The sequence below is a fragment of the Anopheles maculipalpis genome, chromosome 3RL, assembly GCF_943734695.1.
Source record: "Anopheles maculipalpis chromosome 3RL, idAnoMacuDA_375_x, whole genome shotgun sequence".
Taxonomy (NCBI): Eukaryota; Metazoa; Arthropoda; class Insecta; order Diptera; family Culicidae; genus Anopheles; species Anopheles maculipalpis.
In genome coordinates this window covers 7760254-7783896 of record NC_064872.1, presented here as the reverse complement: position 1 = coordinate 7783896, position 23643 = coordinate 7760254, and the positions used below count along the sequence as shown (strand labels likewise).

The 23643-nt window shown below is 41.2% G+C and overlaps 3 protein-coding genes across 3 annotated transcripts in view; 2 read left to right on the top strand and 1 right to left on the bottom strand.

The window, feature by feature from the left end:
- The window catches only part of LOC126564613 (TGF-beta receptor type-1), a 101382-nt gene extending 84106 nt beyond the window's left edge, over window positions 1-17276 (top strand). Inside the window, exons 4-7 of the mRNA XM_050221692.1 lie at window positions 15349-15582; window positions 15650-15883; window positions 16516-17039; window positions 17115-17276. Of these exons, the coding sequence (XP_050077649.1) occupies window positions 15349-15582; window positions 15650-15883; window positions 16516-17039; window positions 17115-17276 (1154 nt within the window). The remainder of the gene's footprint in view (window positions 1-15348; window positions 15583-15649; window positions 15884-16515; window positions 17040-17114) is intronic.
- The window catches only part of LOC126560363 (protein Shroom), a 301881-nt gene that overhangs the window by 107634 nt on the left and 170604 nt on the right, over window positions 1-23643 (bottom strand). The window lies entirely within an intron of this gene.
- On the top strand, window positions 837-21893 carry LOC126565203 (gamma-butyrobetaine dioxygenase-like). Its single transcript, XM_050222356.1, has 2 exons — window positions 837-1667; window positions 21877-21893. Exon 1 carries the CDS (start codon window positions 837-839, stop codon window positions 1665-1667), a length of 831 nt encoding a protein of 276 aa, XP_050078313.1. The 3' UTR covers window positions 21877-21893.

Below are 23643 nucleotides of genomic sequence, written 5' to 3'. Positions count from 1 at the left end.
GCTCTTTCCTATTTTTATTCCGATCAAGCCGTGCAGCTTACCGTTGGATGCGTCTTTGAACCGCTCACCTTTTTGTGGAACATTTCACCCCGATTTCTTCACCCCCGACCAGTTATTTTAACGCAAAGTGGTTTTCTGCCAAATATTGGCGTTAGCTCGCTCTGTTTTGATCCGATCGGAGTGTTCCGCACATCGTTGGATGCGTCTTTGAGCCGCGCATTTTTGGTAGATGCGGAAGAGACGATCACACAGCAGGACCTAGTGTTGAATATCTTCCTGACAGTTTCCCTTAACACAAACTGAGACGTACCGAGTTTTTAGTGCCGAAAAGGAGAGAATGATCATGTCCTCAGGATCACCAGCAATCTTAACTTTGTACGAATATTTTGATGCTGATGTGAGTTATGAGATTATGAGGGAAGTGAGTCATGCTCAGCCAAGTCCATCAAACTGAAGCGCTTCATCGCCGCTGCCAAGCAAAAATGTATTTGCACGACAGTCAGAATGAATACAACAATCCTATGAATAAAACCATGAAAATACATAAGAATACTCTACGGATGATTTAGCTATTTTTCAAAAACTCCCAGTTTTGCAATCTCTAGGTGGATCGTAGAGATTACGATCCCACTCGTGCTTGTGTTGTTGATATAATGAGCTGAATGTCGATGCCTTGGCATCGTTTTCCCCAGTACGTTGTTGTTCATTCAGTTGTCGTCGGTCTTTCAAACGAGAAACACGCATAATACCGCTTCAAAGTGCCCTTAAACAATATACTGTGATCGTTTTACAGTTAAATTCTTATTTATTTCGTGAGACAAACCATTCGTTGAATAATGTCACTTCTTCGCTGTGTAGCAAAGCTTAACAGAACGATCGGATCGTCAACGCTCTTAACTGCCGTGACCTCAAGTGCTGGTTTTAATTTTAGCAATCTCAATCGCAATCATACCACCACGCATTCCGGCACACATCCGTTTCGAACAGTCGCATCTTCGTCATCACCACTGCCCGTAGTAGATCGTAGCGAACCCTCGGAAGATCCACCGAATGGTTCGAGGGTAAAGTCCACCCGGCTTGTGGTACAAGAGTCGACGTCATCAAGACGCCAGATAAGGGAAGCCACCGTCGATACGAACCGCTCGCGTGTGGTGCTTCGAGTGGACACGGAACGGTACGAGTTCCCAGCAGTTTGGTTGCGCGATAACTGCCAGTGTGAGCGATGCTTCCATGACGGATCTTCTAGCCGGGTGCTGGACTGGGAACGGTTCGATGTGGATCGGGTAAAGGTGTTGCAGGTGCGTGTGGTGGACGCTGGTCATTCGTTGGAATTGGTTTGGGGACACGAAGCAATTGAAGATGGCCATCGATCGGTGTACGATCTGGATTGGCTTTTGAAGCGAAGTTTTAGGGAGCAGGACACTGAACGCTATCTGAAAGAGTGGTACCGTCCCGAACCGGTCGTTTGGGGTGTGGATGGCTTTGGGGAGGTGTTGAAGGAGTTTTCGTTTGAGGAAGTTCTGCGGGATGATGGGGCGTTGAAGTGCTGGATCGAAGCGTTGATTGCGTACGGTGTGGTCATGATCAAGGACGCTCCATTGACGGAGAAAGAATGTAGACGGTTGGCCGATCGGGTTGGATTCATTCGGAAAACACATTACGGGTAAGTAGTTCGTTTGGTGTGATTCATAAAAATAGAGAATTTTTGTTTAAAACAAACGATTAATATTGTTTAAAGGCCGGGCTACATTGATCGTACTCCTGAGTGTAATTTTTGTGAACGCATACGCCATCTAGCGGCGGCGGGTCGAAGCTAGAGGCTGGTATAATTTATCTGTCAAAAAGCGTTTTGGGTCGAGGAGCCTATAATTTTGATCACAAACCAGTAAACAAACAGCTCGGTGAGTATGTTCGATATTTTGTCGTGTATGTTTTTTTGAAAATATGTGGTAATTTAACATACATATTGTATTTCTAGCCATGGAACAAGCAGGAAGCAGTGGACGCAATGAAAAAATAGTAAGTACAACTGTTTTTAACGAAAATTGTGTGTGTGTGTGTGTGAACTGTTGTCTGTGAATCGCCGGCTCGGCTCGGGGCCGCAATTGAGCTGAACATTTTATTGAAAAATGTAGTGTTTGTAGGTTTCACAAGTGCTTAAATAATTTGTTGTAGGGTTTGTCCATCTATTTCATCATTTAAACTACATTGCAGAGTGTGTGAAACTGGTTGTTCGTTTTGGTATTGTAGCGGTTTTTAGTATAGAGCGAGTTTTTTTATTCATGAGGAACGGCTTTGTCATATTGCTTGGTAGAACTTTTTTTTTTATAAAATTGTAAGCAAAATTTACCGGCCTATTTGTATACATTTAATATAAAAATAGCACGTGTTATTATTATCACTGTGGTTCCGGTGTGACGGCTAGCATGACCGAATTATCACGCGATTGTCGACCTTTCTGTTGTTTTAATTTAAATTAAAAAAGGGAAGTATTTAACTGAATTTTCTTTTTCATTCCAGGATCATGAAATGACGATTTGCCCCGCAGTACTCGGCGTCCTGACCTGTAGCAATTTATTGATTTTGATCAACATGTCAAACGGCATACAGACAGCCTGGTCGAAAATTGATGAGACACCAAGCATGAATAATTTTGGCACTTAAATTATACCCACATCTAGCTTGCGCTGGTCGCCGCCAGATGCGCTAGTGAATATAAAAATTACGCTTGCGAGTACGATCAATGTAGCCCGGCCTTAAGAAGTGGTGGCGGGCCATGGCGCGAGCGCACCGTCGTATTGAAATCGATTAATGTTGACGATGACGACGACAATGGCAATAACAGTAATAAGCTATGACGATGATAAAAATCAATAAATGTGATGTGAGATCATCAGCGGTGGATGTTGCGCTTGGCTAAAAAGGAGAGAGTATTCGAGATATCTTAGGGATGGACTCGATCGTTGAATCTGTTCAAGGGGTAATTTCATGCTGGTTGTTGGCTGTTGGTCATGTTTTGGAGCGATTGGAGATAAAAATTAAAGCATTCCTTGTTGGAGGTTTGCCGTTTGAAATTGGAGTAAAGTATAGTATTGCTTTTTTTAGTCGTTTTTTATCGTATCGTAAATAAAATTGGTACTGACACATATTCGATAATGTGATTGTTGGAGCTTTGGATATCATTATTTATTGTAGAGATTTGTATCCATACTTTCAAAGCTAACAAGTCAGACTGTTCTGTCAAATTTACAGAAATTACCTGTTTGGGAGGAACTTATGGCGACCGGCTTTGTTTGTTTCTTTAATATTTATTTACTACAGACATTCTTAAATATTTGATAAAAATGCATTTAAAAGTAATGTTAAATTTAACCCAAAATATTAATGAACCTAAACCTCGAAATATCTCAATTGGAAAACAAAACAAAGAACGAATGTTGTCCATTATGGATAACAGTTTGTTTGTGTTATCTTTCCACCTGCCAGCAATCTTTCTGCCCTTCAATGTCACCTCGTAATACTGTAGCTGGTGATTATTGATGGTAATTTTTCATTTCGTTCACTTTCACTGCCATTGCACATCCCAGAGCTGTTCTCGTCTGCTTCTCCCAGGGATGCTGACGCAAGAGGTCGGTCGACGATCAAACGTCATCATCGCGTCTTTCTGCAAGGTTAAACCCATGAGGGCATACGGGAGACAACGGTAATAAAGATTAATGGTAAAGATTGCAAGGGAAGGGTGCAGTTACTCCATTTCTTATTGTGCCTCTTCTTTTGTACAATCTCTTCCCGAACACATCAAGCCCAGTTACTCCGTTGCACATCCGTGCTAGCATACCGATAGCATCGTGTTCTAAAGGTGTTTTGTTGCTAATGGTACAGGTATTCGGAACCGAAGTAACAACATATTGAACAATCTGTTGGGCATGGACAACTGCTTAGCTTTGGCAAAGAAAAGTTTGATGTGTACACCGACGCTGAGGATGTGATGTGAAGTACGCCACAAGCGATAATGTTTTTTTTTTGTTGATGCTTCCAATATTTCGATACTGGCCGATGCTACTTTGGCCTTTTTGCCCTCCTACTAAGGATGAAAGATTCTTACGTAAATACCATCCGTTACCAATCAACCAAGCACAAGAATTTGCACTGCTATTGTTTTATTTTCCTACGCTCGATATCTATCACGGACGTGGAGATGCATATAATGCCAAAGATATTGCATTTAGCGAAGTAAAACGCATTTGTGGCAGGTTTTAGGTCATCAAGAAGGTGCCGAGGAACTTGCTTTTGCTTTAATCATGATCGGAAAGATATAGGACGAGAGCAGGCGAGCTGCTTCATTTATCAAAAACCGGTCATTTGTCAACGGGTCGTTAAGGAACAGCTTGGTAAGCGATAATGTAACCACTGCTGATCCAGTTTCAGCTTCTCTTTGCGTCTAATGATCCATAATAAACTCGTTTGACAGGATCAACAGTTTGCCGGGTGCTGATTAATAGCGCATTAAAGCGAGAGCATTTTTGCAATAGTATCTTTAATGACTAAAGTCAACCAGAACTGATAAGTTGTTCAAAGATCAAAGCACGTTATCTGCTTTAAGGCACTCGGCCTGAGCGTCTCTTAATAAATCTCGTTTCGAGAATCAATCAAATTCGCACATCATGCTGACGTAGAACGGAGTTGAACTTTGATGTTCGAAATTATGCTGATGTAATGCTGTATCGGCAAAGTTTGCAGACATCCTCTCGCTATACCTGGGTGCAATGTACTGAGCATCGTCAAGAAATATCTGCATCCTCATCGTACAAAAGAGTGTTTCTTCAAAAGATTCTAATGGAGGCAAGCAGTGGAGTAACAGGAAGTAGGACGATCAAGACGAGGTGTCGTTTATACTACTTCAAGAACTCTTTTGGTTTTTTCGTATTGAAATGACTATTGGTTTCAATGAAGTGATACATGTAGGTGAAATATGGAGGCTGGAATGCGTGACTCTAGAACCAGAGGCTTTTCTGGCTGGCGCGAGACGTAAGGTTTCGTACGGAAGCAAATAAATAATACAGTAGTTAGGTTTTGTAATCGTTTAAAAATCACATTCCTGCAAAAATACCTGGATTTGTGTTGGCAACGCTTCTTTGAATCACTTCTAGCTCTGCACAGAGCCGTCGGAGACCTTCTCAATCGTCTAGACTTGTGAGGAACTGGGCACAAAATTGGATGTGAAATGTGTGGCATCATGCTTGAATGCTCACACTCGGCGGCATCGGCAGTTACGATATGATAAGACACTAGACCAACACCGAACTTATGGTCCGTGGTGGGGAATCACCTCGTCTTTCGGCTACCCCTCGCCCCTGCCATGCCTTCGTGCAGCAGTGATTCTCGTAATTTCAATTTCAATTCGTTCTCGTTACCCTTCAGACCGGTCAGCTACCTCTCACACAAGCACTGCAGCCACCCCGAGCTGTTCTTTCCGGTCGGGTGCTTCTCGTACCGCTCGTGCCAACTTTCCTCCTTGCCTCGTCCATCCTTTTTTTGCCGAACCCTGCTGTCATAGTCACGCTCTCGCCCAATGCACAGGGGGTTGGTGGTTGGGATAGCCGTGCCGGTTGTCGATTACACCGTCGCTGGTTCCATCGTAACCGCTCACGGCTTCGCCAAAGCTTCGTTCGGCCATCAGTAAGGAATTGCGCTGTAATGTATCGTTCCCGTCTGCCGTCCGCCCCGGTTAGCCCTCCTGTACTGGTCAGACAGGCAGGCAGGCCTATATTTGTTTCGGGGTGCGCGCATGATAGCAGGAGGCGTTCTGGCTATAAAATTCAAATTCGAAATAATTTGCACGCATATAAATTTCATGATCTTCTTCGGGTGAGTAGAGTACAGAACGAAACGGTCACGGAACTTGCCTAGGAAACCCCGCGACCACCCTCCCTGCCTTTGTGCAAGTGATGGGATTTAGATGATTCGGAAGAAAAACGAGCACTTGGCACAGAAGCACACTGAGTGGTGTTTTAGTTTCTGCTTCGCTCGCCGATGTGTCTTTGTTGTTGAGCAGTAGAATTTCTGGTGGTATGCTTCATGCACGCTTCAGAAATGTTGAGTGAGCGCGCACGAGGGTAAAAAGTGGAGCTAGTGGTGATGACGTGGCGTACATTAGCCCCCGCGGGTGTCTTTTGTCAGAATCATCTAATTTGCGTCTCACGTGCCAATGATTGAAATTAGCCCTTCGGCAAAAAAGGCAGCAAGCAGAACATCATAACAAGCATAAATGTTTCCATAGTTTAAGCTGCGTGAAAGTCCAACCGCGGAACGTGTGGCTGTGTGGAAAGAGGCTATACACAGGGACACTACCGATGCTACCATGTAGTCGACGCGATACTCGTCCTACCGATAAGCACTGCCGGCAGGCTCCGTCGCTTCGTGTGCTCCAAAATCGACAAGAATTTCAGCCAGAATCCCGATGGCCAAATATGGCAATCTCTTCAAGCCGAGCAGCGGCATGGCGAAAGCTTTGATGCCGCCCGTGTTCGAACTGTATCGAAGTCAAAGTTTTTCGCCTTAGGTTGTGTTTTCTCGTTCGTGGGAAGACACAGCAGCAGCTATAAAGTTGCGCTTTTTGAAACACTTTAATTAGTGTATGTTCGAGCGCTGCGATGGTTTTGTAATGATAGTTTTAGACAGTTGCCGCCAACAAGCGGATGTAAATGGGATAGAGAGGGCATTTAATATTTTAATGAGACCATAAATGCGGGGAAGCATTCTGTCTCTTATGGTAGGAGTGTGGGGTATATACGGTAGTTGAGCATAATAGTTGTTGAATAGCTAATTTATTCCAGACATCAGCAGTCTCAAGTATAGATTTGTCTCTTTTAAAATTACTAAAATATGTAACATTCGAGAACATTTTATGCTTATTGGTTTAAAGATTTTGAATGGAATGGATGAGGATGAAAGTTGATCACAAGTCCGCGAGCGTTAAAATTGTACCCAAACTGCAATCTTCAGCAAACTCGAAACCTTAGATGCTACACTCTTTTTTTTTAGATGTCTCGCCGTATACAAAACTACTATTTTGATTAATCTACTCCTCCTGAGTCTCGTGTCGCAAAACGCCATAAAATCCCCTTTTAAATCCATTTATTAAGTTATATTTATCTACCTTCTCAGAAACTCGCCTTATTTATGCTCATCTCGTGGACCATCTTTTCTAATTGATCTTGAGTGCTTCTTTGTCGTCCCGTTTGTTTTGCATTGCAGGTTTTTGCCCCGTTTAATTTGATTGCTAAACTTTCTTTTAATCCTTCAAACTTCACAAACAGGCTTTCTGCAATGAATTTATCTTATCTTTACCCGCTACTTTTTGTTCTCTCTCTCTCACCATCGGCATTGTACCAAGAAAAGCTTAAAATTTAGCAACCTTCATCATCATTTATCATAAGAAAATTTCTCCAAGAAAAAGGGTTTTCGGCTTAAAGAGTGTCCACAAGAAGAGTTTTTAGAAACAAACTTTAAAAATCACACTTCATAACTCACACTTGTTTTTTCCCCCTCGAAACCATCATTGATCATTTGTGGTTTTTCTTAACTTTCATTGATCAGCAAAGCGATCATCAACATTATCATCATCATCTCCATCAATCATCCACTGTGTGTGTGTGCTCTGCGGGGTAGTCATCTTTTTCCATACTGAACGGTGATAGATGGTAGCGGTCTATAGCAAGTAAGCTCCGTCTGTGAGTCCTGTGAATTCTCACCGCAGGATTCCGGATGTATACATACAAAGTGCATGTTGGTGCAGTATTAGCACACGTAAGCAAGCAGCTAGTAAAGTTCTAAATTTCCCTCTATTTTTCGGACCCACATTCTATTCGACGCGGTCTGTGGATGTGTGCTGTGCCCTGTGATCCCTTCTATCTCGCTTCCGGCTGTTTTGGCCCCCACCTTCCCCACCCAAACAAAAAAAAAACTCCTCCCCTTGCGTGTGCGTGTGTGTGCGCTGTATAAGGTGCGTGGAGCATAAAGAGCTTAATCTGAAGCATGATCCTCTCTGGTGCCGGCAGAAGACTACCACCGAACCACACTGGATGGGTTGTTGCAAGGAAGACTTTTGCAATCTGGAGATCGTGTTTAGCTACCTGACGCCAGGTGAGCATGGGGAGATGGTTTTCCTGTACACACTCACCCTCACTCTGATATCCTTCTAAAAAGGGGGTACAATCGGTGGAACTTGTGGTGTCCTTTAGAATATTGGGACTTGTTCAGTTTTTGTATTTTTTTTTTCGGTTACGGATAACAGGCCATGTCTCTTTCTGTGTGTTGTTGTGTGTCTTCGAAACATCGACTGGTCGGGTTTGGTGATCGTCCTCTCAACATACTACCTTACCTAAGATATCAGTTCTAGGATACCATTTGTGTTGTGTTGGGTCTCATCTACATCCTGGTAATCGTTCAACTATTAAAACTGTTCAAACCCATAGTTACAGGTATTTTATCTCATCTTGGTTACATTGTTTGTTTACTTGTTCATATACATTTGTACTTGAGGAACAACGTATTTACTGTGTGCGTGTGTGCGTATGTGTGCGTGTGTCCGTATGTATGCGTGAGTGTCCTTCAATCGTGTTTGGAGGATGGTCGATTCATTAAAGCTATTCTACTCCCCCCCATCCTTAATCATAGTCCTGCGGTGCGCCGTATGCCAACAACTGTTCGACAGCCAGTGCCATGACGGGCGCGTTTTCCAAGAATAAACGTCAACCGAAAGCAGCAAAAGGCCTCGAAATGAGATCCATCCATTTCCATCGGTGATAAAACCTTCATAGATGTGTCCCAAACCCGCCAAGAGCGAGAGAGAGAGAGAGCTCGGACGACCACTCTACGACGGGGGGACGACTGCAATCCTGTGGGAAATCAATTCCACGGAATTGCTGCCCAACAACTTACAAACAATGCGCTATAAATCCATAACCGTCAACCGTACAGTCGCCTTCATCAACTAGATAAATATCGTTGGTTAACTTGCGTCATGCTTCTGTCGTCCTTCTGCCACTCTCACACTCTTCTTGGTAAGGTGCGTTGGATGCGGCGGTGCGTTGGTGTACCGAAGCCTCAAAGCGGCAATCGTCATCAGCGTTTGCTATTTTGCTGCTACCGTTGCCCTATTTGCGTGCGGATGATTCTAACTTGTCGACTGGCTGTCCTCGGTGTCCTTCCAGGAAAGTGGAAACACAAAGGTTATGTTGGCTCTTTCTGGTGGCCACATTCGGGGCTATATCAGGATCGGCTGGCAGTGTTTAGAAATAGCATTGACTTGCATGGCTCTTTTACTAGCGTTACTGTTCGATCTCGGACAGGAAACCGTTCATTAAGTGCTTTGTGCTAGTTCGATTCAGTAGTTTTTTGGTTGTAGAAGAAGTTTTTATCCCTTTCTTTACCGGGAGCCAACCGAAGGATAGTAAACCTCGACAAGGAATAATGTTTCACAATATAATCTGATCAGTTTTGCATTTCTTTCAATCATTTACGCCCATTTCCCAGAATCATATGCGCACGGTTTGCATGTAACACGAAATGTTTCGATGTTACAAATATTTTTATTTTCTCGCCATCCTTTTTTCACCAGCAAACACACGCTGGTCGCTTGCTGCTGTTTTGCCTGACCGCATACAATATTTTATCGAATTTACGAGCTCGCCGAAAATCAGCTTCCTTCGCTGTTGCTGCTGCTGTTTCGAAGGTTGCTTTCGTTGCCTTTTCTTTTCGCGTTTCGTTTGTGTTATTTGAAATCCGTGTTTTGTTATTTATCGATACATTTGTGTTGTGTGTTACACGGGAAAGTAATCATTTATCTGAAAGGCTCGTCTTGCGACGGTAACAAGGATATGCTGGGGCACGACTGTTAGGGAAACTCCTTCCTCCTGCGCTCGCTCTTTTGCTTGTGTGACAAAACTAAAGAAGGAAGGTAAAGAATGGCAATCGACTTGTGGCTTGTGGCGGTAATGTGAAGGGGTTGTCGGTGGCAGGAAAAACTAATGGCTGTGTCGTGAATAGTTTTTCTTGGGTGTCGCTCTCGGAAACCTAACGATCAAGCATATTTGCAAATTAATGAGCATTCTTTGAATCGGAATGAAAAAAAAAAACACATGGGAGTAAATAATGTGGCAAACGATAGTATGTTTATGTGTTTATGTGTTTTTCAATTGTTTAATCATTATTTCCATTCGGAAATTGGTTATGCAAAATGATAATAATATTACTGGAATTATTCATTTAATAATATCATGGTTTTATTGGGTTAACCAGTTTAAAAAACGGTCGGGAATTGTGAAACTAGTACGATTGCATACTGTTAGGCGCTTTTCATTGCACACAACACTTACTAAGCAATACTAGTGAATTGTGTTTATGGGTGCGTGTTTGGTTTCTCTTGATCGACTTTTTCTTGCAACACAAACCAACTCCTCCTTCACACTGATTGTGTGGCTTGGATTGAAGCAGTTTAGCATAAAATGAGCTTTGGAAAAGTTGACCCCATAATCGTTAAGCTAAACGCATTTTCTCGGAACAGGAAAGTGACAAACACATACACACACAGACACACATTAAATGTATGCGAGGTGAGGCTTTATATTGTTTTTGTGAAGATTTTGGGGGAGCATTTAAGCATTGTTTTCTTGTGGTTGTCGATTCTGCAATTCCGTGCTTTTCTCAATCTAACTTAAGCGATGGAAAAATAAAATAAAAAGCTCAGAGGAGAAAGAGAGGGACTGCTATTAAAGTTGCCTGTTTAATGTAAGTAATGGGCTCACCATCATTCGGTAGTGATTTTGCGGCTGTAGACAACCGCAAAGCTAGTAGTTGCTTGGTAGGGTAATTTGAAGTGGAAAAGTGTTGTTCACACTTGGGGAACATTTAGGATGTTTAGTAGGGTCACTTGATGGTCGGCATGTTTTGATGCTTAAGTAAGCTCGTTTTAAGCAGTCTTTGTAGCCCCGTTAGGACTCTGTGGATGATTGCAGCAAATGGAAATCGTTACTGTTTAGTGGACGCTGGACTTTGAGTCACATTAGGAATGGAATTGTTGATTAATCCTCATGGAGTGTTCCTGTAAGATTTATTCCACCTTAAACTTGGGAGTCGCAATTTTCGCGAGACAGTAAGGAGATCCACTCGTCTAAGAACTAGTCAGCAGTAGCAAGCAGCAAGTGCTTATTCTCTGGTGGCTCAACGTGTATGTCATGTGGCTGTTAGTGTATCATTTATCTTACTTTCGCCGGATACAATAAAGGACAAGGGGAAAAAAACAAGAACATTTCTTGGTTCCACATACCAAACCACAACACACCAGGGTCGTGGTAAGTCCCACGTAAACATCAATCACAAGTCATCCGGTAGGAACAAACATACCGACATATGGACTTCCTTTTCGTTTGTACTCTGCTTGTGGCTGGGTGCGTTTTTTCCCCTCTATGAGTTTTGTCACTTCCAAGTGGAGATTGTTTCTAGTGGACGTATCGGTACCAAGACTGAAAGCATGCACAATTATATCAGGCTGTGAGTGGTAGTAGTAGCTACTAGCTAGGTTCGTCACACTTCCAAAGCTCCAAGGATCATCCGGGTGCTCGGACGAATCTGATGATGATTAATAGAAATGCGTATGTATGTGATTATGGTTTGTCCTAACATTGCTCTATTGCTAGAATAAATATTTCTGTCCAAGTTTCATCCAACTGTTTGACCAGGATGAGTAAATAGGGAAGCAAAGATCTGGCTGATGTAATCGGATACATCACCATTGGGTGGCAAAAAACATCGACCACTCGAGATAGAATCTTTGGAAACCTTTTTCCTTCAACAATCATGCACGCCCCATTCGGTCGGGTAGCATATCCTGCTCACGAGAAGCACAAGCGCCACAAGATTAGCCTAACAAAAAAAAAAAAAAAAAAATTGCAGGAAAAACGAAACACTCACACACTAAAATCGAACAAAGCGCCGAGCGAAAAGGGCAAACTAATTCTGACCTCTGCTCGAATATGCTAATGAGGCTTACGAAACTAATAGTGTGCTCACAACAAGCAAAAAGCACTTCATTTCCTTTTCACATCAAACTCGACCCCCCACTTTTTTTGGTTGATGCCCGGTAGAATGTTCTTGCTCCCTTGAGAAAAAGAGATATAATAATAAAAGGAAGAAAAGTAGAGGAAAAAATTAAGCATCAACTCGACATGAAATCTCAGACGGCCATAAAGCTTACATCTTCATTCGAAGAGAGGTAATTGACTGGGCTTTGGGAAAGGGGAAACGGTTGGTGTGAGTGCGCGTGTTGGGAATCTTTCCCCCCCCCCTCCATTCTTCGTTTGAATGTTTCGTTGTACTAAAAAGCGAGTGAAATATCGGCAGAAAGCAGAGTTAATAATGTTGTTGATGAAACAATGCAGCATCAGAGCGCAATTTTCCTTCGGCAACAAATTTTTTACGATAAGGGAAAGCGACAAAAAATAATAAGAAAATAGTGTTGAAAATTTAAAGTAAAATTTCATCCTTTGTTTGTGTGTTTAAGTAAGTTTTCTTTCGTTTTTTGTTTTGTTTTGTGAAAGTTTTCTTTACAGGGTGTTCAAAAGGATGTTTCAATTTCTTTTTACTAGTTTTAAACTTTGTACCGCTTCCAGTTAACTTTGTTCTTTGTTAGTTATGCAAGATTTATCTGGAGCTTTTTTATCATTTTTGTTAAAGTTGTAGTTGCTAAGTTATCTTTTTTTATTATGTTTACTTTTCTTTTTAAATCTTTTCATCGTGTTGCTACAACAATTTGTTTTCTGTCTAACTTTCTTTTATACATTTTGCTTAACTTTCCGTTTGTTTTCTACTGCGAAATAAGATACACAAATACTGCTTCCACTTCGCTAGCTTTTTTTCCTGCTTTGTTCCACTCAGCTGCTTTATGTACGCCATTTTGTTGGTTCCGTTTGTTTACACGCTTTTCGTATAGTGCTACTCAAAAGGAAAGAAAAATGATATGACAAACATATATGAGTAGGAAAATTTCCTTTGCCTCACTCGCCTAACGCACACACTCAACAGGGCAAACACTAAACAGTGCGCTTTTCTATGGCAAACCTTACGTTGTTTATGCTCGCTTCGTTTTATTAGTTTATGTATGTGTGGCTTGCCATTTTTCCTACTTCTTTTTGTTGCTGCTTTACTGCTTTCTTTGTCTGTTTTCTGTGTTGCTAGAAAAGCAGCGATATGTATACGACGTTAACTTTCCGGGTTTTGCTATGCCGTACCAAGCATGGTTATAAAAATAAGATGCTGAATAAATATTAAACCTAGCACCCTCGAGCACGGTGCTAGCTTCGCTTCGCTCGGGGGTGAGTTTTCGACAATTTCCACAAGCCACATGGCCCAGATAATCGTTCTTCAGTGCGCTCACGCGTCGGAGCGATTTTTCCCAAGCCTTTGCCACCAGGTTTCTTCAGCTCGACGAATCCTCGGGTTGATAGTTTGGTCCAGTGGGGGAAAAGTCTTAAACCACACTATCAACAATATCGCTGCGAGTTTTCAGAGTGAACACTGAGCATCCCGTTGGTTGCAAAGGGAACAGCTGCCCACAACGCCTTCGATCTTCACGAAGCTCGACATGGTGTGGAAAAGAATATTAGCATTTTTATTTCTAACCGGCGGCAATAATATTTTTTTATTGTTTTCAAAAAGCACATTTCCGGGGAGCTTGGGGAATGTGTTTTGGAAGAACACACTCAGTATAAATAATTTATTTCGCATGTACATCACTGTATACACTTATCACATTCCTTTTTCATACTCCTGTGTACGCACTGTTTTTCATATTTTGCGGGAAAGAAACGTTATTATTTGTGCTTTTTTTCCCTGGCAAGCACCGTCACATTCCTCTTTTATTTTCTTGAAGCCGTTTCCTAATTTGCACTTTTTTTAACTTATTTTTCTACTCACTTAACACCTCACAAAAAGCTTTTTGAGATGTTAGAGGACGATGTGTGATGGGTTTAAAACCAACACAAACTCATCAATTTTTACGTCCCACATAGATACGGCTTCCTCGACAACTGGTTGCACGCGTGCATGAAGTGCAAAAATCCGCCATCTATTTTGTCGTTTCTCTTTCTCCTGTTTTTCCTTTCCACTGCTGTAACATGTATGTATTTGCTTGTTCTTGTGAAACATTGCTTCTTATTGCAGCCGACCCATCCTGAAGAGTTACTTACGCTTTACTATTATCGGCTTATGCATGTTCAAGCATTTTTTTTTAGTTTAATCTATTTTCGAAACTATTGCTTCTGCTAGCGAATCTAATATCGGTGCTTTCTGTTTGCCGAGTTCCTTTGCCACTTGCATGAAGGGAAAAGGAAGAATGCACTTGTGTTTGTGTGTGTGTTTGCACGTGTGTATGTGTATGCGTATGTGTGTGTGTGTGTGTGTGTGTGTGTCTTTGTGTGAAACTAACTGTTGGGTGTATAATTTCGGTGATGGTGGTTATCGTCGTCGTCGTCTCGGTGTCACATGGTCGTTGTCCGTCGTAAAAACACGTGAATAATACTAATCCGCTTGTTGTGTTCCCTTCGGTCCTTTCTCTCACTACGGCCGAGGGGGGTTTAGTTTTTATTTTAACGCTTCACTAACTTCGAATAGGATTTGCACAACTTTTTTGCCTTCTCACGTCTTGTCCGTCGCCTTCTGTGCTCTATTCGAACGCTCACTATTGCTTCTAACCGGTCGTTTGGTTGGTAATCTGCTTGCGTAGCTGTGTGTAGCTTAGTACGTTAGTTAGTTTGTATATGTGTGTGTGGGATTTTTTTGTTTCTTTTTTTTTGTGCAAAACTTGTATCTTCTGGGATCGGTAAATTCATACAGCGGGTGCTAGAAAGTGTGTTCATAATTTTACTAGCGCCATCAAATGAGGTTAGCAAAATTATGTGAAACAACTTTACGCCTGAACGTTGGTGAGAGCTGCCAGATCTCCCACAAGCAAAAAAAAAAAAGATACAAATTTTGCTGCAATCTTTTCTACGACCTGTCGAGAAGGGCTACACGAAGCCCGATAAAATGAAATGATTTTCTACTGCCCTTATTTTTGTTTTTTTTTGTAATGTTTCCTTCTTATCCTGTTTTTTCCCTTCCCTTGCGGATATGAATAGTTATGATTTTATCCGTTTTCCAATGGGATATTTTTTGTGGTACATTTTCTAATAAAACTTTTCCCATTTCCGATACGGCTCTGCTTACTGGTGGTGTCGCCATTTTCATGGTTGATGTTATTCAACCACCCCTCACCGTGGCGCAATTGATTTGCGTTTGATCTGCAAACAGCCCAAGAAGTTGAAAAGTGGCCAGCCGCGTTACTGGTCGTGCTGCTGTTGACCGCACTCGCGGTAACGTTAATCGCTGTCTTCTCCGTGCTATTCTACGGCCGTCGTAAGCGGAACAGTGGCGCACGGCAAATACTGCCGGAAGATTCGGTGTGCGGTGCAAGCTATCCGATCCTGAACGGACACACCACCATACAGGATTTCATTGAGTTGACCACATCCGGATCTGGTTCTGGTAAGCTGTAAAGCGAATGTGTGCCGTAAAGCCGTGCCGTCTAATGTTAGTGTCTCTTTTTATACAGCTGGATTGCCACTGTTAGTGCAACGCTCCATCGCTCGACAAATACAGCTGGTTGAAGTGATTGGCAAGGGACGCTTCGGTGAAGTGTGGCGCGGTAGATGGCGTGGAGAGAATGTGGCCGTGAAGATTTTCTCCAGCCGTGAGGAATGTTCCTGGTTCCGGGAGGCGGAAATCTATCAGACGATTATGCTGCGCCACGAAAACATTCTTGGTTTTATCGCTGCTGACAACAAAGGTAAGGACGTTGGATCTTGCTCAAGTTCAAAGCTGCCAAGTTTGTAAGGACATTGCCAAGCTCAAGACGTTTCCAGGAAACTCATGCCGAGGCTGCTTTCATTCGTACACGGTTGCAACCGACCTCCGATAGGTTAACCTCAGCTTCTTGATGGGGTACGAATCCCGTGTCCCTCTCTTCTGTTTTCCAAACAGGCTCGATTAAAATATTTTGTCATCGTCGAAGGCTTGGATTGAGGATCTAAGCCTAAATGTATTCTTCGCAATCCGTGGCTTGGATATTGAAATTTCACACGAGATCTTCCAGAGCAATGTTGGACAGCAATCAAGAGAATCGTTTGTCAGGCCCTTATAAATTTTTGTGTGAAGTGTAGGACGTTCGGAAATAATATTAGTTACATAATTTTGATGTCAGCATTATATTAAGAACTCTTTTTGTATACTGAATGTATCAAAACTGCAACAATTGCTTTGATCATGTGGGCAGACTTGTGAGACATCATTCTGGAATGCTTCTCAAACTGTTCCAAGTCACAGTTGTGCATCTCTTGAACAGCAAATCATTTTAAATATCTCTCTAATGTTCGCCTGTAAAGAAGTTACAATAAAATATCTCTATTTTCATTTCTATAGATAATGGCACCTGGACACAGCTCTGGCTGGTAACGGACTACCACGAGAATGGGTCCCTGTTCGACTTCCTAACTGCACGCTGCGTCGATCCTGACACAATGCTCGAAATGGCATACTCGATAGCGACCGGACTGGCCCACCTGCACATGGACATTGTCGGTACGCGCGGAAAACCCGCGATCGCTCACCGTGATCTGAAGTCAAAGAACATTCTGGTCAAATCGAACCTTACCTGCTGCATCGGTGATCTTGGGCTGGCGGTACGTCACATCGTCACGACCGACACGGTCGACATACCGTCGACGCACCGCGTCGGCACCAAGCGCTACATGGCACCGGAAGTGCTGGACGAAACGATCAACGTGTATCAGTTCGACTCGTTCAAGCGGGCGGACGTGTACGCGCTGGGGCTCGTACTGTGGGAGATCGCACGACGGTGTAACGTCGACGGCATCTACGACGAGTATCAACTGCCTTTCTACGATGTGGTGCAACCGGATCCCACCATCGAAGAGATGCGAAAGGTACGCTTTATGCGGTGTGGTGTAGTGGGGTTTCAATTTTACTATTAAAAATTCATTCTTCTATTGCAATTATAGGTAGTCTGTGTGGATCAGCAGCGTCCGTGCATACCGAGCCGATGGGTTGCCTGCGACACTCTGCACGCAATCTCGAAGGTGATGAAGGAATGCTGGTATCAGCATCCGGCAGCCCGTCTGTCAGCACTCAGGATCAAGAAAACGTTGGCGAATCTACGTTAAATGCGTTTCTCAGTCTCTTCTTCGCCCGAGCTCCTCGAGCGATCAAAAGCGGTGTTTTTAAACGTACTATTTAACATAATTCGACAGACAAAAAAAGGGCAGGGTAAAAAATATGCTGAAAATCAGCCGCAAAAAAAAAACGAATAATGAGACCGGGAAGGAAGAAACTAAGGATACCGAGTGAAAACAAACAAACACATACACCCACACAGCTACTAAGTAATTATAAAAAAAACCCATTTTTAATAGTAAGTCCGTTTAGTTGGATAAGGTAATGTGAGGTAGGTAAGTGGTATATGTTTCATATAGTGCATAAGACAAACTGAAGCTGACATGAGTGTGGGATAAGCGCGAATGTGTGTGTGTGTGTACTGCGCGAATGGATGTCCGGGTAAAACTGTGTGCGAGTGAGTGTGATCGAGAGAAAATATTAAACAAAAACAGAGGCATATTGCCACACTATATATACAAGAACGGATCCACACACTAGAGAGAGAGAGAGAGAGAGGGAGACCGTTTGTAGAGAAGAAGAAACCAGAAAATGCGCCGCGTGCATAATGGAACTCATTTTATTTTTCTTATGTTGTATTGACGCCATCTTTGAGTCATGTGAAAGATTATTAGTTTTATTTTTTTCCAACAATTGTGTAAAGAAAAATTTTCGAAGAAGATTATTAGTTTTTTTTTACTATTACCAAATCCAGTGCTGATTGTACGAAAATCTTCACCATTATTAAATTTAAACAACAAAGACTAGAAACATATCCACTCTTGGGTTTTTTTTAAAGCAAACCGTTAATCTTCATCGCATTAATGCACGGAGAGGAAGATGCGCTGGCAGATAAATTAGGGATTTTTGCACCACACAATGAAGGTAAAACGAACAGAACAGGATAGCAAGTTAACGAATTAACGCCACAATCGCATATAAAATCAATCACACATACACGTACACCCATACTCAAAAACACTAACAGAAACCGATAACGGCCAATTAAATTGCAGTAACGGCTACAAGGAATATTGAACAAAAAGGGGGGAAAAGGGGAAAAACGAACGAAGAAAACACTTCAATACCTCCAGTTTTATTTAAACAATTCAACTACATCAATCGAAAGAAGAGGGACGAGATTGATGAGTTTAAAGTATAGGAAAAACAAGAACATCATAGCACACCCCCACCACGTTGTTTGCGTGCGTCCGCTGTAGGGTTAGATATTAACGCGTGGTAGTAGTATTTCGTAGGTCTATAGATTGCGTTAGCAAAAACTGGAATTTACAGCAAAACAAAGAAGAAAAAACGAGTAACAAAAGCAACACAACTCCCCCAGATCGAAACCTCCGCAAATACTTTTTGTTTGTGCAACAGAAAACAAAAACCAAAAACTTCAGGTTATTATTAATATAAATCCACCGACAGTTTCATCTTGTGTGTGATTCCTTTTTGTGAGTGTGATTTGTCTGTTGGTTTGCTTTTGTACTCTGCAACCACCCCTGGGAGGGCGGAATGTTTGATTTGCAATTTATTTTTTTATTTTTGATTGCATGAAGTTGGAATGGAAGATTGTGGATAGTTTCCAATTCTGGATATAAGATACCTGTCAGAGAAGAAAGTTTGTCGAGTTCGCGTTAAGATTGCAGATTATATGTGTGGAAATGAAAAGTTGGAAAAAACAGAGAAAGGACATGAGTTTGGGGGAAAAAGGAACAGAGAAAGATACAAAACTCTTTACAAAGGTCTACAAATCTAAACAAAACCCGGAACTTTACCTGTATCGATTGCTTCCACAGAACAAAGAACATTACTACACACTCAAACAAAAAAAAAAAGAATAAACACAAAAGTAAAAAAACAAAAACAAATGAAAAAGGAAAATAGAGAGAGAGAGAGGAAAAGCGTTAAAACAAAAGTCTAATAATGCAATATAGCAAACCCACTCTAGAGAGTACTTTAGAAGATGATGATTGTAAGAAAATGATGAAGCAAATTATAAAAGCAAACAAACAAAAAACCGATAAAGAAAAGGAGATGATGCAAGGGCGAACAAACTACTAAAACGTACACCAATGTGCGACCACCAGACAAACAAAACAAACAGATAAAAACCGAATTCTGCTCAGATGTTTGCGTTATGTTTAGGTTATTCACCCAGCTACCATACTTTTGGTGCGCTGCGGTGTGAGAGAAAACGAACAACAACAAAAAATAGAAGTTCATGTAAAAAGTAACCCAATACTGCCGTTTGCATAAAGCAAACAAAAACACAAAAACCGTAAACGTAAACCCCGAAAAGCACACACGTATGAGATTAAAAAGAGGACAGAAGATGCTAACCGAATAAGTGGAGTGTACCAGACAAAAAGACAAATAGAGTTGGGAGTGTGGTAGCGTGGTGTGTGCATCAAACCAGATATACCTACAAATGTTCAGTGCATTCTTCCCGCGTATTCCGTTCAGGTTATTCAGTTCAAATGTAATCGATAAGTGTAGTATCGCTCTATAGAGTGCTCTTCGGGAGAGTCGGATGTCGGAAAGCGGTAGCTCAACCTTTTTTTTTTGCGCCACCCGAAAGAAGGCTTTCAAAGGCATTAATACGGATGGAAGAACAGTACGCTAGCCAGAGCGAGAATGGAACCCTGAGAACATGAACAATCAAACCGTTTGCCAAAACCATCATCTTCCAACCATTCTAAACAACAAGAAAACCCTCCCACGATCCACCAATATCCACCCAATTCCTGCCACAACCCCGGTGGAGACGACACAGGAGTTGTACTGTTCGGTGTGCGTTTTGTTTGCAACGTTAATTCTGAGACAACAGGTTCTATAGAACACACACATTCATGCTAGAAGGTACTAGGATGTAAGAAAAGTATAAGCAAAGTAGAGGAAGATGATGATGAGTTCCGAGAAAGCGAAGCATTTAATCGTTGAAAAGCGTGAGATGTATGAGATATAATTGAAGATGAATACTACTGTTAATGGACAGATATGGGACAGAAGAAGAAATGGTAGAAGGATAATGAAGTTAAGGCACGATGAGATGAATCCTTTTACCGCATAAAACTAAACACCCTGATACACACACACACACACACACATATAGAATCTACTACTACTACTACTACTCGTATAATTCCATAATATTACGTTACAGTTTTTTGTTACAACTCATGAACAGCAACTACCCGACAACTATTAGTAGTAGTTGGATACGTTACGTTATACTTTCTTAACCTATCACACCAAATATGTTCGATACTGTCCAGCTCCGTTGTCGTAGCGCTTGTGTGTGTATGGCGCAATGCAGAAAAAAGATCATACAAGGACTTGTCCGTCCGAGGTTGCGAAAACACTAGTCCAGCAATGCTACACGCTTGAAGCTACCTCTAGAGAAGATGTACGATACAAGAGGGCGTACACTAAAAAAGGCTACAAGGATTTTGCTTGATTTTCTTTCATCTTTTCGTATCAAATTTTATTTCCAATAGATGTTCAACAAAACAAGATTAAAAATAACCTATTAAGTTCTTTCACATTTTTTTGTATTAATTTGTTTGGTGCTCAGCTGCTCCTGAAAGTATGCAATAATATTTTCTAGGGAAAAAAGTACAATCGGGTTTTCTAATTGTGGTTTATAGGATTCCTTCTGGTTCCTTTCTTTCACATGTCTATTGCCCTTTTCACATTGATTTAATTTCTTAAATCCTTTAAATTAATTTCTTTATGTTGTTCAACAGTTTACCAATCAGTTGGTGTATTTGGATTGTGTAAAGCCTTACACCGATCGGTACAAAGCTGTAGTTCAAATAGATGTTGGTGTTTTTGTGTGTGTGATAGCAATATTAAACTGTTGAACAACTAGAATGACGAATGACGAAAAAAAGAAGACGATAATGTGTATGTGTAGCTGCTAGACCAGGTTTTTCCGGCTTACAAGGACAAATCACACTGTATGATACGCATACCCACAGAGGCTGCGACAACGGACAACGTGGTTCGAACACTGGAATAGTATACCACAACCTCACGAACACACACTCACACAACCAACCAAGCAAGCAATAGTATTACGTGTGAAACACACCGTCCCATACCAATAGAGCAACCAGAACACTTCCAACCATTAAACCATTACCATACTTCTACAATATACACAGCACAAACATAAACACACCACAATAACCAAACAACCGCCATAGCCAAATCCCCCAATCGAAACAATAGCTTTGAAATATGGTTTATTTTTGTTGTTTCTTACCAAGCAATTTTCGTTCCAAATGAAAGTGTGATCAATCGAGTTTTTTTTTTTTGTGTAAGTTGTAAGTTCTTTTATTCATAATACAATTTAAACCACTTGTTTCCTTTACCGTAAAATTAACCGTTGTCAATCAATAGCAAAAGGAAGATAATCTTTTTTTTACAAGTTCTATTTTAACTATTATTACTATCTGTCTCGTACATACTTAGCCTACTCTCGGTGTAAGAGTTGTATATTACGTTTATCAAATTCCATCTTCACAAACAGAAAATAGACTTAAATGCACAAATAGAACGTGTAGGGAAGATAAAATAGAACTTTCTTGTAACATTTACAAGAAACTTATCGTAAAAGAGGTACCTTCTTGAATTGAAGTACGTTACACTACAATCTTTACGCGATCGGTTTTGTTTTTTATTTCCAATTCTAATTACCCCTCCCCTACTCAATTCAGCAGAAATGTGAGAAGGTTTTTGAAGAGGAAACAGAGAGAAATGCGCTGCGCTGACACAAATAGACCTGATGTTCATTAAACTGTTCTAAACGAAAAAAAAACAAAGAAGAAACGAGTGTTTGTGTGTAATACTAGTAATGGGGGGAAAAAACGTGTGAAGATAATGAAGGCGATCGAAGAAAGAAAAAAGTAATTTAAAATTTTCATATTCAAGAGGAGAAAAAAATATGACTTAAAACGAAAAGTTTGTAGGAATTGAGCAGTTGATAAGGCGTAAGGCGCAAAAGGAGGGCTAAGAATGCATGAAAAACAAAACAAAACCAGAAACATAATTTATATTAAATACAGTTTTCCCTCCCCCTTCCATCTCTCTCTTCCCACCGGTATCCCTTTCTCCCCAGAGCATCTAAAAAAGAAACCCCCCGTGTTAAAACAACAACAACAAAATGTCTACAAAACAAACTTAAACAAAACAGCTAGCAAGCATACAAACGTAAAATAGAGCAAACAAAAAAAAAGGAGAATGGCGAAAGAAGCGTTAAAAGATTTAAACTAACAAACAAACAAAAAAGGAGAAAGAGAAACGGATGTGGAAGGAGAATAAAAAGGAAGAAAAGGAGGGAGGGGAAAATATATATATATATATATATATGTAAACAAGCAAATGTAACACAGACAGCATGAAAAACACAGAACAAAGCTACAAAGTTGTTAAAAGAGAGAGAAAGCAAGAAAGAGAATTTAAAGGAGCAGGAGAAAAAGGGTGTAAAGTGAACACGAGAAGAAAGCATACAATTTAAATGAGGTTGTATAAAAAAACACCTTGTTTTTCTTTTCGTTTTGCTTCGAAACTAGTATTTGCATAGGAAAGAAAATGTTTGTTAAGACGCGCGGGATGAAATGCTTGATAAGTTGAATCGGGGCGAGAAGTAAATGAGAACTGTGTAAGGCTGAAACGAACTGATCTGGAACCCAGTTTGCTCAAGTTGTTGTCAAAGCCGCCATTTTTTGTTTTGAACGGGAATAGAAAGCCTCCCTCTAATCTGCCCAGTGAGATAAGGTTTGTTTTTCTTTCCCCTGTCCCTATATTATTGCAGGTTCATTTGTTCCTCTGATGGCCGATTGTGAGCCAATCAAAATAGTTACGAAAGGATAATTTTTGAAACAGTAATATACCTCGAATTTTTTGTTAAAACCTACAAATATTTCAATAATGTACAATAGCGTGCGTCCCCCATCACGTCCAGGTGTGTGTGTGCCATCAGAATTAAAACCCAAAAAACCCCGCAAATCAAGGATACAGGAAAGAGAAGAAAAACTCAGAAGGATAAAGCATACATAAAACTCCCTTATATTAATCCTGAATTTTCTTTTTTGAGGTAAATGTTTCCTCTAGCGTTTAGCGTGCATAGTGGCAGATTAGTGCTGCTGCACTGTCCTATAACGATTGTTTCTATTAAATTGGGCGCTTAATCAGTTTGAAGTCCTTCTTTCCATTTTATTTCCAATTTCTGGGAAGAAAAATTGAACGAAACACACACGCAGCGAGAGAGAGAAAGAGCGACTAGAATACGAGCATGTAGCGAGTAAGGCCTGTAGACTGTAGTAGTATTGTGAACGTCGATTATAATTTTCTACCTCATTTATTTGA